At 53.3% G+C, this 14,516-nt stretch overlaps 2 protein-coding genes across 3 annotated transcripts; one reads left to right on the forward strand and one right to left on the reverse strand.

The window, feature by feature from the left end:
- The first annotated feature begins 1,860 nt into the window (after positions 1–1,860).
- Positions 1,861–4,327, forward strand: Nudt17 (nudix hydrolase 17). The gene is made up of 8 exons (XM_075978065.1): positions 1,861–2,084; positions 2,238–2,421; positions 2,614–2,639; positions 2,755–2,847; positions 3,101–3,199; positions 3,344–3,477; positions 3,842–4,000; positions 4,097–4,327. Exons 1-7 carry the CDS (start codon positions 1,893–1,895, stop codon positions 3,996–3,998), a joined length of 885 nt encoding a protein of 294 aa, XP_075834180.1. The 5' UTR covers positions 1,861–1,892; the 3' UTR covers positions 3,999–4,000; positions 4,097–4,327.
- Positions 4,328–4,401: 74 nt separating this feature from the next.
- Pias3 (protein inhibitor of activated STAT 3) lies at positions 4,402–14,052 on the reverse strand. 2 transcript variants are annotated; one of them, XM_075978064.1, is made up of 14 exons: positions 13,896–14,052; positions 10,756–11,173; positions 10,515–10,599; positions 10,302–10,352; positions 10,000–10,090; positions 8,951–9,085; positions 8,660–8,765; positions 8,080–8,153; positions 7,811–7,971; positions 6,727–6,860; positions 6,478–6,646; positions 6,200–6,333; positions 6,008–6,045; positions 4,402–5,548 (listed from the first exon to the last, which is right to left on the reverse strand). In XM_075978064.1, exons 2-14 carry the CDS (start codon positions 11,168–11,170, stop codon positions 5,282–5,284), a joined length of 1,860 nt encoding a protein of 619 aa, XP_075834179.1. In that variant the 5' UTR covers positions 11,171–11,173; positions 13,896–14,052; the 3' UTR covers positions 4,402–5,281. The 2 variants fall into 2 exon arrangements, with proteins under 2 accessions (XP_075834179.1, XP_075834178.1); XM_075978063.1 differs by lacking the exon at positions 13,896–14,052 and adding an exon at positions 13,235–13,376.
- Positions 14,053–14,516: the final 464 nt, after the last annotated feature.

Consider the following 14,516-nt stretch of genomic DNA (forward strand, 5'->3'; position numbering starts at 1 on the left):
ATAGATGATAGATAGATAGATAGATAGATAGATAGATAGATAGATAGATAGATAGATAGATAGATAGGAAGGATGAGCCAACTCCTCCCAGATCGTCCCTACTTCCCTACCAACCCAAATCCATACTCTTAGTAGAAAACAGGCATCTAAAAATAATAAAAATAAGATAAGATAAAATAAAAACAAACCAGAATAGGACAAGGCAACAACAAAAGTCAAAGAACAGAAGAAGCACAGGTGTTAAGACACACATAGAAAACCCATAAAAACAAAACAGAAATCATAATATATAAACAAGAAATCTGTAAGGGAAAAAAATTGCAGACAAAGCATTATGAAACAAAAAGAAAAAAACCTCCAAAAGTACCATTGAGTTTGATTTGTGTTGGCCATCTACTGGGCCTGCCCTTAAGTGTGGTTTGTCTACCCAGTGAGAGTCTGATGGAGAAAGCTATTTTTTCCTTTACAAGAAGTTATCCAGGGCTGGAGAGATGGCTCAGTGGTTAAGAGCATTGCCTGCTCTTCCAAAGGTCCTGAGTTCAATTCCCAGCAACCACATGGTGGCTCACAACCATCTGTAAAGAGGTCTGGCGCCCTCTTCTGGCCTGCAGGCATACACACAGACAGAATATTGTATACATAATAAATAAATAAATATTTAAAAAAAAAAAGAAGTTATCCATTGTAATAGCTTCTGGGTTAGGGGTGCAGTGTGTGTCTACTTCCCTCTCAGTGCTGGGACCCCATCTGGGTTAGACTTGGACTACTCACACGCATGAAACATGATCTCTGTTTTATGAACACGCATGAAACCATTCCTGTTGTGCCTAGAAGGCCTTGTTTCCTTGGTGTCCTCACCCGCCCTGGCTCTTGTGATCTTTCCACCTTGTCTTCCGCAGAGACATCCCATGTAGGACCAGATGCTCTAAGACCCGTCACTCTCTGCACGTTGCCCATTTGTGGGTCTCCGTTTGTTCCCGTCTCCTGCAGGAGGAAGCTTCTGTGATGATGGCTGAGCAAGGCACCAGCCCAAGCGTATGGCACTATGTCATTAGGAGTCATTTCATTGCCACCTTCCTTTAGCAGACAGTAGTGTTTGGGTTTCCCCTAGGTCCATGGCCTATCTAGTCTCAGGTTCTTGGCTATCCCAGGAAGTGTCAGGCATGGGTTCCGTCTCATGGAGTAGGCTTGATTCCAATCAGACAGTCACAACCTGAGGTTTTTCCGTGGACTCTCATGAAGGAAGGAGAGAACCGGCTTCTCTGACCTCCACAAATGCATGCCCACCCTACCCCATATTGACAAAAATAAAAGTGACTATATATGTATTTAAGATAAAAGATTGTCTCTGCCTTCAAGCTAGTCACCATCACTTATTAAGCATAATAATGCCGGAAGCCCTGGGTTTGATCCCGGAAATGCACAAACAGAACATGGAGGCAAGCTAGTCAGAAGGCCAACATCTGTTTTAGCTACACAAGATTGAGGCTAGCTTGGGTTACATGAGACCCTGCTTTACATTTTTAAGAAATTGTTAGGCGTTTCATGTGGAGAGTGACTATTTTAAACCACTTACTTGCTGATGTGGGGGGGGGGGGTTAAGTTCAGCCTAGGACTGAAGGGGAATAACACACCTGTCCAGAAATCATTCAACCTGGGGATTATTGTACCAAACAGAGAAGTCAGAGAGAACTCAAGAGGAAATGAGAGTATGTAGCGGGTTTCTTTATGTTTTATGAGCATCACACACAGGGATTGCCCCCAAAAGTTGTGCCTAAATTTCCCAGCTGGTCTGGAAAATCTGGTTTGCAGGGCAGGCACACCGGAAACTGCACGACTCACGGCGCTGGGCCACCAGGGGGCGCCAGGCAAGCAGCAACCAGAGCAGCGCGATGGCTGCGGCAAGGTTACTGCTGCGCCTGGCCGGACGCCTAGAGTCAGTGAACTTCACGCAGAGTGTGTGTGGTCTCCTGGGCGCTGGACAGGGACCCGGGCCGTGGCACACGCACTGCAGCTTGGAGCGAGGACAGCTTGTCCTTTCCAGTCATTCATTCCCCGGCGCCTCGGAGAGACTTCCAATCCAGGTCTGGTCAGGGAGTCGGGAGTCGGCAGGGAAAGTGAGGGTGGATTGAGGACCGGTCGGGGGGCGACGGGCCAGCTCCCACCGCGGGCACCTCCAATTTCCGAAAGTCCCACCCTGCTTCAAAGCCTTAGCTCGATCAACCCCTTCTTGTCAGAGACCCCCTTCCTGCCCTTTTGTGGCTCTGGACCAGAAGCCTGGGGGCTCCAGGACCGAGCTGCCCACAGATAGAGGTGTGGATGTGGGTGTGGCCGTTATTCTTCAGTCCAGTGACCAGACTGTCTTGTTGACCCGAAGGACATGCACTCTCCGCATTTCCCCCAACGTCTGGGTCCCTCCAGGTGAGCACCTAGGAACAGACACCGTGGAAGACAGTGTCCTTTCCCTCCACATTGTTACTGGGTAGTCAGTCCTGTACAGTGGTTGCCCAAGGTCTGTGTCCACAGCCACAAACTTCCTCTGCCCTCTGGAGGATGGGCTCCCTGGTGGAGACAACCACCCACCATTCACTATTGGGTCCGTTCTTCTTGCAGGTGGCCACATGGAACTTGAGGAGGAGGTACCAGTCTGCCGACCCAACCAAGAGACCTATGAGTGGCGTCACCTTGGGTGTGGGCTGAGGGACAAAGGGGGTTACACTTTGGACATCCTGACCTGCTCCCTTTGACTCCCAGGTCCTGGAGTGTGGCCTTCGAGAGCTGCAGGAAGAGTGTGGGCTTCAGCTGCCCCTGGCCCAGGTCTCTTGTGTCCTTCTGGGGTTGTGGGAGGTGAGACAGACTTTCAACAACCCCTAAAGCCCACGGAACAACCCTTATCTGCCTTGGCCACTGGGGAAAAGAAACGTGGATAGTGTGGGTTACCCAAACCACAGCTCTCACCTGCGTCCCTCTTACCTGTTACCTATCACCCACTCCATGGGCGCTGGGCCAGCATTTTGTCTTCCTAAAGCTCTACTTACAAAGTTTCAAAAATAGGAATTCTCTCCACATGTTACATTGGTGTTGCTTTGTTTTGTTTTAGTCTGCCTACCCTCCTAGGCTGAGCTGGGGTTTCCCCAAATACCATCACCTCATTCTCTATGTTCTCGTGATATCCCGGGAGTCACAGCAGCAGCTCCAGGTAGGCCTGGAGCAGAGGACAGGATATAGCACCTGGCTCTGACTGGGACTCCAGACAAGGGGAGATAACAAGCTACAGGCTGCCCTTGCCCCTGGTCTGTCTTCTGCCTTCTCCTAAGTGATGGATCAATACGTCTAACCCCAGGCCCGGATCCAAATAAACCCAAATGAGGTGAGTGCCTTCATGTGGCTGGGGCCAGATGTAGCGACAGCTGTGGCCGCCACAGAAGATGGCACTGAGACCCCCAGACTTCTCCAGACCCTACCATCCTCTCTCTGGTAAGAATTTTACTTTAGCTATCGGCATTCAACAACATACATGCATATGCATACATGAGGAGATTGCAGTTTGGAGTTGCATGTAGCATGTGGAAGAGATTTAGGAAGCAAGTTGGTCTACTGAGAATTAAAAGACCACCTGAGATCAAAGACTCCAAATGTTAAGGGTCCACCCTCCAGCTGACTAGCGCTGAAGCCCTTGGTCTGAGCCCCTACTCTCCTATAGGAGAGTCACTTAACTTCTGCTGCATGAGGCTAACACTCGCTTGCCTTATGTAACAGCTGGGAGGATTAAATGGCCCAACATACTAAAGTTCATTGTAAGCTACAAGGCACAACCTAGACAGAAACTGTCATTCTCCAGTGCAACCGAACTGAAGGACGATGGAGGAACCCAGCCTCTGGTCCTGCCCATGTCCACACTCCTGCGGACAACCCCTGCCTCAGCAGAGGACAAAGAGCGGGTCAGCGCTGGGACCAAGTTTGCTCTCAGGCTCTGGCTGCAACATCTGGGCAGCTGAAGGTAAGGAATGACTTGAGGGCCCCACAGCACTGACCTGGGGTGGTCTAGTGCTTACTGACCCTGAGCGCTTGCTGTGAATGCCTCCGCTCCCTGCAGGTAAAAGTGATGTTTACATGGAGCCCGGACCAGCAGAGGAAGGATTGGGGTCTGTGAGATGCTGGATCTACACACTTCCGCTGTAAAAACCTGAGACCTGAGTTCAGTGCCTAGAATCTCCTTCTGGTGGCAGGAAGGCTCCTACTCCAAAAAGCTGTCCCCTGTTGTCCACATGCCAAGCAAAGGCACATATGCCCAAATACGCAGTAATAAAAATTTTTAAACGTCTTCTAAAAGTGAAAAGACGGAGCATGGACCCTCTTCCCCACAAACCAGGGGCCTGAAAATTGAGATACGAAATCACAGAACATTCACAACCTTTATTGTAGGCAAGAACCCTGCTACACCTCTGGGAACAGAAAGTAAAATCACAACATAGGGCCTTGACCCTACAAGGGCCTGAGTACTGGGAAGGAGAACACAGAGCCCCCACGTCCCACAAAAGGTGCAGAATGATCTAGGCCTGACCACAGGTCACTAGAAGCGTAGGCCCTTGGTTGTTTAGCATAAGAAACATTGTGAACTTAAATATATAAATAGAGAGACCCAGGCAGTAGGCAGGCCCGAGGCCCTGGGCATCACAACTAAGGCCTTGTTTCCTCCTCAAGTCAGACTGGGAAGTAGAAGGCAGGAGTGTCATCTTTGGATAATTTTGGGTTTTCTTATTTATGTACAAAAAAGAAATCTGCAACCCCAAATAGAGTTCTCTGTCCTTCTCTGAAGCCTCATGTCTCAGATCTGCCTGCCACCGGTGTGGCCAAAGAGAACAGAACGGACATGAAAAGGACAGACAGAAAGGTTTGGGAAGGGAAGGCGTCCTGCAGGCCAGCAAAGTGCCTTTTCCCCAAGAGGCCGTAGACCTGGTAAAGGCTGAGGATCCCCCTCTTCCTTCAGCTCCTCTCTCTCCATCTGCCTCCCACTGCCTAGGTCACCATACCCAAAGGAATGTGCAACCATCAAAATACTTCCAAAAACAGACCCCAACACCCTTTAAAACAGGTTAAATGTTAACCCTTTGAGTACTGGCCTTATTAGGCAGAGATAAGACCAAAAGTAGGTATCCATGAAGGCCTGGTCTGGCCTCTGGCCAAAGACCCCTGAGGAATCAGGGTAGCCAGGGGTTTGGAACCCACAGCACACCTGCTCAGTGCTGGGGGGCAGAGAAGGTTTCGTAATCCAAGTAACTCAATCCAAGGAAATGACATCTGACCGACAGCCAGTCAAAGAGGGACCTGAAGGCAAGGGTCCACCGTGCCCTTCCCTTAAGGAACTCCCGGGAGCCACAATGCTGCTGACACGGCCAGGAGGGGGCGCTGGAGTGGCGTTGCGGTGAGAGCTCCCCAGTGTGGGGGCCAGTGGGCCCAGGAAGTGGGAAGGGGTTCCCCGGTACTGGAAGAAGTGGCCGAGGGTGTCCTGTTCATCTAGCGAGGTGATGACAGAAGGGCCGTAGTGCTGGGGATAAAAAGCACAGCTGCCGTTTCCCTTGCCTGCCACCTCCCAGAACTCATCCGGGAACTGTTTTGTGGGTACCAACCCTCATGATCTCAAGGCATTCTTGAGAAGAAAAGAGGGGGACCTCGCCAACTCTGCCCTACTTCCCCAGACAGTTCCCCCGTGCCTTGCCTTAGACAGCCCCTCTGGATACCCAGTTCTTGGCCTTGTGGGTGTCGGCAATGTGTGTGACACCCACTAGGAAAGGCTCTACGTACATGCAGGGGTGAGTAGGCAGAAAGAGAACTGCATGGCGGTAGCCAGGAAGGCACAGGTGTGAACATGCAGTGCCAGTGGGAATAGGGAGATAAGCTGCTACGCTCTCCTCCCATGGGAAAGCATTTTGAAATCCCTAGGGAAACTGGGCAGGAAAAGACAATGCCATCAGTATCGAGAAAGGAATGAAGTCTGACTACTTACCTGACTCTCAGTCTGAAGGAAAGAAAATAAATCTAAACCTGGTAGAAAAGGAAAAATCACAATCAACCCCCTTCTAACTCCTTCACTACAAGAAAACATCCCCCTACCCAAGCTCCGCAAAGAAACAGGTCTAGAGAGGGTGTAACAGGGCTGGACGGGACCCCACCCACCCACTTAGGATGTGTGTTATACCTTGGATGTCAGCCCCCAGTGGGAAGGCAGGTGGGTACTCATGTAGTGGGAGGCTGGACAGGAAATCACTGCCCAGGGTGCCCATCGCAGGGCTCCGCAGCACCGAAGATGGCTGGTGACCAGATGTCAGGACTCTGAGGGAAGGGAAGGAGCTGGAGAAGCTAGCCAAGTACAGATACCCACGGTCCGGTCCCAGTCCATCCTCTCTTCCCTGTCCCAAGGCCTGCCTATGAGCAGATAGCAGTTCTGCCCTCCTGTCTCCTCGCCTTTCCTCATACCCTTTGCCTCCAGGAAGGGCGGGGATGGCGGCCGAGGTGACAGGGCAGTGCTTCTTGGTCGGGGGCAGATCTTCCTCATCTGAGGAGCTTTCCATCGTCAGGTCAATAACTTCAACCCTCTTCTTATTCTCTGACGGATTCCCCTCCTGGACTGGGCTATACTGGAGGCCTGGGGTGGTTAAGAAGACTGTGTCTCAGAAAAAGGGCCATCTGTGATCTAGCTCAATTGGGGAGCAGGGGGTCACTCACCATCCAGCCCATACCCTGGCGGGGGGCAAACCTCAGATGCCTCCTTCTTAGGTTTCATTGGACACCAGGATCCATCTTCCATGAACTGGATCTCATCACAATCCGAACAGGAATTAAGAATTTCCATGAATAAACTAGGGGAGGAGGACATGGGAATTCACTGGGACGCCAGTCAGTGTTCTGAGACTCACTTCCTGTACCGTACTGTCCTCATCTGTACTACGCGCCTTACTGGACCTCTCAGAGTCGTTGCTGGAACAGCAGTAAAGCACAGGCTGGGGCTGTAGCTTAATAACAGAGACTCGCTTAGCATGCAGGCCCCAAGTTTGAGCCCTAGCATTGTGGGGGCCAGTATGCAAAAGACAGGGTTTCTCTGTGTAGCACTGGCTGTCCTGGAACTCACTCTATAGACCAGGCTGGCCTTGAATTCAGAGATCCACCTGTTTCTACCTCCCTAAGTGCTGGGATTAAATGGGATTAAGTGCCACCAGGTCCGGCAAACTTCCCAAATTTTAGGTGCAGGCTTAACCTTCTCAAAAGACAGTCTGAGAGCCCTAATGGAGGCTGTACAAGGAGATTAAGACTACTTAATGAGATCTGGGCCCTCTTCTGGCCCGCAGGACATGTAGACAGAACACTGTATACTTAATAAATAAATAAATCTTAAAAAAAAAAAAGGAAGTGTCAGGGCATGAACTTAAAAAAGAAAAAAAAATCTTATTATGCCAATATAATAAATGCCATTTGTAACAGCAAAAATGAAAAGGCATGTGACTTGTGACTTGCTAAGCACAGTGGGAAGCTCAGATAGCTGTTATCGGCAGTATATCGGGACAATTCACCATTTACTCTGCCACTTGCTAATGCGACCTTCCAGGTCTGTCCTCTGGAAGGGCGGCACTCATGCTGTGGGCTCTTATAAGGACTGAGAAAATGCTGAGCGTGATGTCTTCCCTAAGTCCTTGATGTCACTCACACATGGATGACTGAAGGAGATGAGGGTGAGAGCTGGGAGTAAGGAAGCCATAAAGAGGGGGGCACCTAAGCGATTGGCCCAGGAGAGGGGGAAGCAGCGAAGCCCTACCCGTCGATAATAAGGGATTCATAGGGAGCCTTCTTATCGCACACAGGACACGTCCACGTTGGCTTCTTCTCATTCATCTGCAGATAAAGGGCGGCATCGAAGCTTTGCAGGTGGGCACAGGTAAGGGCGCGGCATGGGACAGTCAGGCGCATCTTTCCTAGCTGATGAGAGCAGAGGTCAGGCGAGAAAACTTGGCTCTAGTATCCTTAGGAACCCCCTTCAGACTGTAACCCAACCCCCTCCCACTTCCTTTCGCCCCGTGTACCCACCGGGCACATGAGTGACACCCGGAGACTCGTAGTAGCCACCTCACTGTCAGGGTCAGCGGTCAGTTTCTCCTTGACTGAAACGAGAGTGAGGCCAGAGCCCTGGGGTCAGCGAGGCTGGAGGCAGCCGAGAGGCGTCTGAGCATTGTCTTTGGGGCCCGTGGCACCGGGCAGGAGCGGATCTAGATCTAGAAGGTTGGGTATGGAGAAGAGATTTCTCCGTACCTGAAGATCTTTAACCACCGCAAGGGGAAATGTGGGCTATGTTTGGGATGATCTAGACGGAAGGGAAGCATCGCGTGAGGATTAGGTCGAATGAACTTTAGGGCTTTTCAGTACAGAAAACTGTATCTTAGTGGGGGTGGACCTGGGCTCTTGCAGGTGCAGAAGAGTTGTGTGACTGGGAATGCAAAGCTATTGCATTGCTTGAGGATCTAATTCCTCACCCGCAGAGACTGAGGAGAAGCATTGGGGAGAGTGAGAGAGAGACAGCCGGAGATCACCTAAGAGAGCTGTGATAAAGTCTGGAGGGCAGCAGGAACCCCTGACCCCAAGGTGGGCAAAGGAAAAGGCTGGTACTCACTCAGTGCCCGGGAATGGTCTGGATTCCGGATACCCTTCGCTCTGAGTTTCTGTAGAAGGGTCCCTGCGGTCAGCTGCCTCACCAGGTACACAGACAAGGAGTAATTCTACTTGGGGAAGGGGGAGGGGGAGTTAGGGGCTGCTTCCTGCCTCCCCTTCCCCACAGGCTCTGTCTCACGAGGACCAGAGACGGTGGCCTTAGGCAGAGAGGCCCATGAAGAGCAAGATGGATCCCCAACCCCAAACTAGAAGGCTCCCCTGCAGCCTCTGCAGGCCTTCTGGCTATGCTCACCCGTCCAAACTCAGATGACCAATTAACCACAATGGTGTTGGGAACCGTGGCTGAGAGCCGAGCCAGGGATGTGATGTTGATTGGACGGCTGGGCCTCTTGGGCTCAGCTCCATTCTTGGTTGGGGGGAGGTAACCCTGAGGAAGGGAGGGACTTGTTAGAGACAGAGTGCTGAGAAGGGGTTCAACTCTCAAAAATCCTGTCTCAGATTACTCTGGAGGGAGGCCAGCTCGCTCAGGAGCAACGGAGTCCGGATTCATGCTGCAGTGGCGATGCTGAAACATGGGCCCTACCCAGGGCGGGGTGAGAGGTTCACTTCCGGGGGGAGGAGCTTATTTGTTAACCAAGGAGCCAGGAACCCCAATCACTGGGTCCCAGGGAACAACAGGGACAGTCCTCACTTCCACTGTCATCTGCTGTCATAATCTCTTGGAAGTCTTCTCTAAACTTGTGTGTTAAAGCAGTGCCCCTCGCCTGGGGCCGACAAGAGTTATTCAGCCCTCCTTTATTTTACTCATTTTTTACTAATTCTTTTTTTAAATTTATTTATTTATTATGTATACAATATTCTGTCTATATGTATGCCTGAAGAGGGCGCCAGATCTCATTACAGTTGGTTGTGAGCCACCATGTGGTTGCTGGGAATTGAACTCAGGATCTTTGGAGGAGCAGGCAGTACTCTTAACCACTGAGCCATCTCTCCAGCCCTTTTTACTAATTCTTTGAGAACGTCACACACATATTGCAATCCTATTCACTCCCATCCTCGATTCTTCCCAGAACCACCCACTCCTGTACTCACCCAACTCTGAGTCCCCCCTTATTGACATATCAGGTAGAGTTTGTGTTGCCCAAATACTCTTGGATGTGTGGCCTTCCACAGAAGCATGGTCGGCCTACAAGTCAGCCCCATTTTAATACTCTCTAGATTACACTGATTTTTCCAGTAAACTAAGCAACTACTACATAGCGGGCACTGTGCTCAGCATATCTTTTCACAAAAGGTTTTTACTTAACGTTTGTTGCCAAAAAAGGAAGAATCTTAACCTACCGGCAGGGGGCAGAGTTTCCCATTAACCTTGACAAAGAGGTTAGGGGGGAAATAGTCCTCCTGCGGGCAGCTGGTCTCACAGAGACAGAACCTGGTGGGAAAGGACAGGATGAACAGGTAAGTGTCAGTTTTCTGAGGTGAATGAGCACTGAAGCAGGGAACTCTAGAAAAAAAGAAGTCAGAGATAACGTGCAGCCCCCAGCATCACTAAGAGTCTCAGGGCCAGCGTGGTATGGGCAGGACCAGGAGAGGAGTATGTCATCCCCCTATTTAGCGCCCGTCCTTGTTAAGCAGCAGCTCACCTTAGCTGCACCTGTATAGTATAATCGCACTTGGCTCCCGGCAGAACCTCCCTGCAACAAGAAAGAAACGTCAGTTCAGAGGGTGGAGATGGACAGAGAGAAAGATGTCCAGGGCACAGACAGAAGACAGGCAAAAGACAAAGTAGAACAGAGAAGAAAGGCAGAGGCCAGGGGACAGTCGCCACAGCCGAGGCAGGGACAGGAGAGATGTACCTGGACGTGAGGATCTGCTGCACCTGCTGCGGGGTGAGAGCAAAGGTAAAGTGTGCTTCCTCAAACCTCTGGCTGGAGGTGGACGCTGAGGACACAAAGACACAGTCACTCCCAAGCCCAGGCCTGAGAAGCCACCTGCTCCCATCCCAGACAGCTGAGACTAAAACCTCAGAGGGGAGAAACAAATGCAGCCGGAACCAGAGTCCAGAAAGGGACTCTGAGGGACCACAGCCAACCTTACCGAGGGTGGTGGGCCGGATGAGCTCCCCATAGACTTCATAGAAGGGCAGCGGTTTCATGGTGACATCGGGGTGCACAGGCTGGGGCAGAGGAGGGTGTAGGTCCACCTCCCGCTTAGGGCCCAGCAAGGTGCCAGGGGTTAGAAGAGAGGGAGGAATGGGAGGTAGAGAGCCGGGAGAGCCTACAGGAGAGGCGCCAGGGGGCAAGGAGAGCAGCGGGAAATCAGAGGGCCCCAGGCTCTTCCGGGGAAAGCGGCGTCGGTAAAGCTCTTTGATCTTCATCTGGACACTGGGGGCACAGCTGGACTTGAGGAGGTGCAGGGCCTTGGCCAGGAGCTCGTGCTTCCGTCCACTCTTGTTCCGGCCGGCGAAGCCAAGGAGCACCTGGAGCTCAGACACTCGGAAACTCATCACCATGTGCTGGAGAGAAGAGCCCAGAAATGATACCCAGTCACAAAGGCCTATCCTGCTGAAGACAGACGCTGAGCTCCTGGGGGGGCAGGGGGACGGTAGAGACAGTGGAGGAGCTCACCCGACTAGCTGAATCCACAGGGACTACCTAGCCCCATCCCCACCCCTAATGCAGACATTCCCTTAAGCTGATTATAGTCTCTCCAGGGCTCAGACTCTCAGGGTGTTCCTAGCCTCCTGGAAAAGCATAGGACTCTAGAAGAGAAGGATTCGGCAGGAAGCCCCAGGAGGAAGAGGCCAGGTGGCTAGCTGATTGTATATCTCACGGCTCATCCCTCCCAATCACCTCAATCCACCTCTATTCTCCCCATACCTCTGAATTGAAGCTTTTATGGTAAGGGATTTAAATCAGAGTTGAACACTCCATCTTTATCACCACCACTCCACCCCTGTGCACACAAGTACGCATGTGCAAACACCCCACACACACACACACACTTTTTTTTTTTGGATTTTTTGGGACAAGGTTTCTCTGTAGTTTTTGGTGCCTGTCCTGGAACTAGCTCTTGTAGACCAGGCTGGCCTCGAACTCACAGAGATCCGCCTGCCTCAGACTCCCAAGTGCTGGGATTAAAGCAGGCGTGCGCAACCACCAACCGGCGCACATACAACTTTTTACATTATTTACATACCCACACTCCTCTAGTCCTGTTTTACTAGAAGGAAGCTACCAAAACTTGTGGGGGAGAAAGGGTTTCCACAAGTCTAGGTAACTGGCATGACTTACTCCATCTGTCAAGGACTACTACCTTGCTGCTCTCCCTTAGACATGGCATATATACCCACAGGGGTGGAAACCAGGGCAAAGTTCTCAACAGAGACCCCAGGAGAATGAGACTGGTGTCCGTGGACCCGGACACAGAAGCAAGGTTTATTTATTTATTTATTTATTTTTGGTTGGTTTTGGTTATTTGAGACAGGATTTCTCTATTTACCTTGCTTGTCTTGGAACTCACTTTGTAGACCAGGCTGGCCTTGAACTCACAGAGATCTGCTTGCCTCTGCCCCCCTAGTGTGTGTACCATCACTGCCAGGCTTAGAAGTAAGCTCTTAAAGGGTGATGATGACCCAGTGGCTGTCCAGCACAAGAATGAGGCAAAGGCAGAAGATAGGCGATGAAGGTCTAAGTTTTGAGGGGTGTCCTCCCAAGTGGTTCCCTGAAGACTGGAGGGGGTGGGGCAAGACCTCTCTCCTTGTAGGGCTCCCTCCTGTGAATGCCTAGAAGACCTAGTCATGGGGCAGGTCAGAAGCTCTCCAACTTCTTTTCCTCTCGGACTCCTTTTCAGGAACGTAAGGAGAACCTTCTCCATTCTTAGCTCCTCCTACTTGTTTTTATTTCTCCATCGGCTTTACAATTCATTTTTCCATCCTATGGTTTACACTGCTCCAGCTCTCCAACGACAGCGCCTCACCAAGCCCGTTCCTCCTTCTCAGCCATCAGGATGCTCCTGCCCCATCCCTTGAAGTACACTCCCATACGGCCCCGCCCCCTGCGTCTCAGCTGCCAGCTGGTACTTCCCAGGGCTCAGATGCCAACAGCAGCCCCAAAGCCTCCATCCTGAGCTGCAGGTCCCCGGGAGCCCGGCAACCTTCGGCCCTCGCCTCGGAGCCCATCCCTACGTCTCCCGCTTACTGCCTCATCCCTCGGCCTCACGGACTCGCCCCTACGCCTCGGGAGCAGCTCTCGGTCGCGGTCGCCCGACGCGACCCTGCAACCACCTACTCCGCAAAGCGGCCACTGCCCACGTCCCCGCCCCCTGTGCCTCGGCCCCCAGCGGTGACCATCTCCCCCCCCCCCGCCCCACCCCTGCATCTGCCCCGCGGCCCCGCCCCCGGGGTGCCGCCGCAGCCCCTGCTGCCCGCCCGCCCGCCGCTGCCCGCGCATCCCTGCAGCCCGTCCCTGACACGTCGCCCGCGCCCACCCCGGCCCGCGGCTCCCAGCCCGGTCGCCTCCCCGCCTCGGCGCGCAGCCGAGCGAGTCCTGACGGGGCTGGGGGAGGGGGCAGGTACCTTTAACTCGCCCAGCTCCGCCATCTTGAGACATCGCAGGCGCCCCAGCCCGAGCCGGAGCTCAGGCCCAGGGACCGGCGCAAACTCTCCGCCCCGGCGCCGGCCGCAAAGGCCGCCTGCTCCGCCCCGTCCGGCCCCCTACACCTCCCCTTCCCGGCCCCGCCCGCCGGGCTCCGGACCGCCGCCGGCCTCGCCCCTTCTTCCGCAGCCCCGCCGCCCCGGCGAGTCTCTGGCCGGCCGGCGACGCGGTGACCCCGCGGGCAGTGTGCGGCGCAGGGATCGCGGGCCCTGCGGGTAACGAAGAGGAGGCGGGCCCGGAGGGACGGGCTTTTAGGGAGCCCCGGGTACTTGAAAGATGGAGGGAAAAGTATCCGGAACTGCCGGAGCTCCAAGAAATGGGGGAGGGGCGGCGAAGTTGGAGCCCTTGTCCCCGGGAGCTGCAAGTTTAGCCAGCGAAAGCCCAGAGTTCTGGCAAGTCCGGGAGTGATGCGCTCCGGCCCGTTTTAGGGAAGTTGGGGACTTGAGAACTGTCAGAGACGGGTGTTGCCGATCCTTCTCCTCCTCCCCCGAACCCACAGCAACTACGAGCGTAGCTGCTGCTGGCGCCACCCGACTCGAGGCTTGACCGCAACAAAGTTGGGTGCGGAAAGGAAAGACTGACCTGCAGAGTCGCGGGGGTGTGGGCCCCGGTGCGGAAAGGGCTCGCGCCGCTCCCGCAGGCTGCACAGCCCGACTTCGGTCCGGCCACTGGACGCTGCAGCCGCAGCTCCGCCCGGGCCAGAGCTCCGCCCGGCCGAGCGTTGCTGCTGAGGCCGCCCCCTCCAGGAGAAGCCCGCTAGGACTTCGGAGAGGGGAGAGAGGCGGAGCCCAGAGCCGAGCGGGAGCTGTTAACTCCTGGGAGCTCTTAGGAGAGTGGAGACTCGGCGTCCAGACTCCCAGTAACTCTGTGATCCCTTGCCGAGTGTAAGGGCGGCGCTGGGCGGGAGTGCACAAGAGTGTGTGCACTAGCCGGGCGGTGGTGGCGCACGCCTTTAATCCCAGCACCCAGAAGGCAGAGGCAGGCGGATCTCTGTGAGTTTGAGACCAGCCTGGTCTACAGAGCTAGTTCCAGGACAGGCTCCAAAGTGTGTGCAGTGAAAACCTAATTTTTTTTAAAAGAGGGTCTAGGATGAGGTCTCCATCTGCCTAGGGGGAAGCCTGGGCTACCAATGGATAATAAACAATTCAAACCCTACAGATAGATGGCCCTCTCATCCCCGACCTCCAAATATGATCACAGTAA

Source organism: Microtus pennsylvanicus, chromosome 7 (assembly GCF_037038515.1).
Source record: "Microtus pennsylvanicus isolate mMicPen1 chromosome 7, mMicPen1.hap1, whole genome shotgun sequence".
NCBI classification, from domain to species: Eukaryota; Metazoa; Chordata; class Mammalia; order Rodentia; family Cricetidae; genus Microtus; species Microtus pennsylvanicus.

Bases quoted from the DNA above. Each gene is read 5' to 3' on its own strand.
- Pias3 (XM_075978063.1), bottom strand. From the start codon at position 13,258: ATGGCGGAGCTGGGCGAGTTAAAG. The intron at 8,766-8,950 runs GTGAGCATAGCC...TTCCCCAAGTAG, and splicing joins GGTCATCTGAGTTTGGACGG to AATTACTCCTTGTCTGTGTA. The intron at 6,334-6,477 runs GTATGAGGAAAG...CCCTTCCCTCAG, and splicing joins GCCCTTCCTGGAGGCAAAGG to AGTCCTGACATCTGGTCACC.
- Nudt17 (XM_075978065.1), top strand. From the start codon at position 1,893: ATGGCTGCGGCAAGGTTACTGCTGCGCCTGGCCGGACGCCTAGAGTCA. The intron at 2,422-2,613 runs GTGAGCACCTAG...TTCTTCTTGCAG, and splicing joins CAACGTCTGGGTCCCTCCAG to GTGGCCACATGGAACTTGAG. The intron at 2,640-2,754 runs GTACCAGTCTGC...TTTGACTCCCAG, and splicing joins ACATGGAACTTGAGGAGGAG to GTCCTGGAGTGTGGCCTTCG.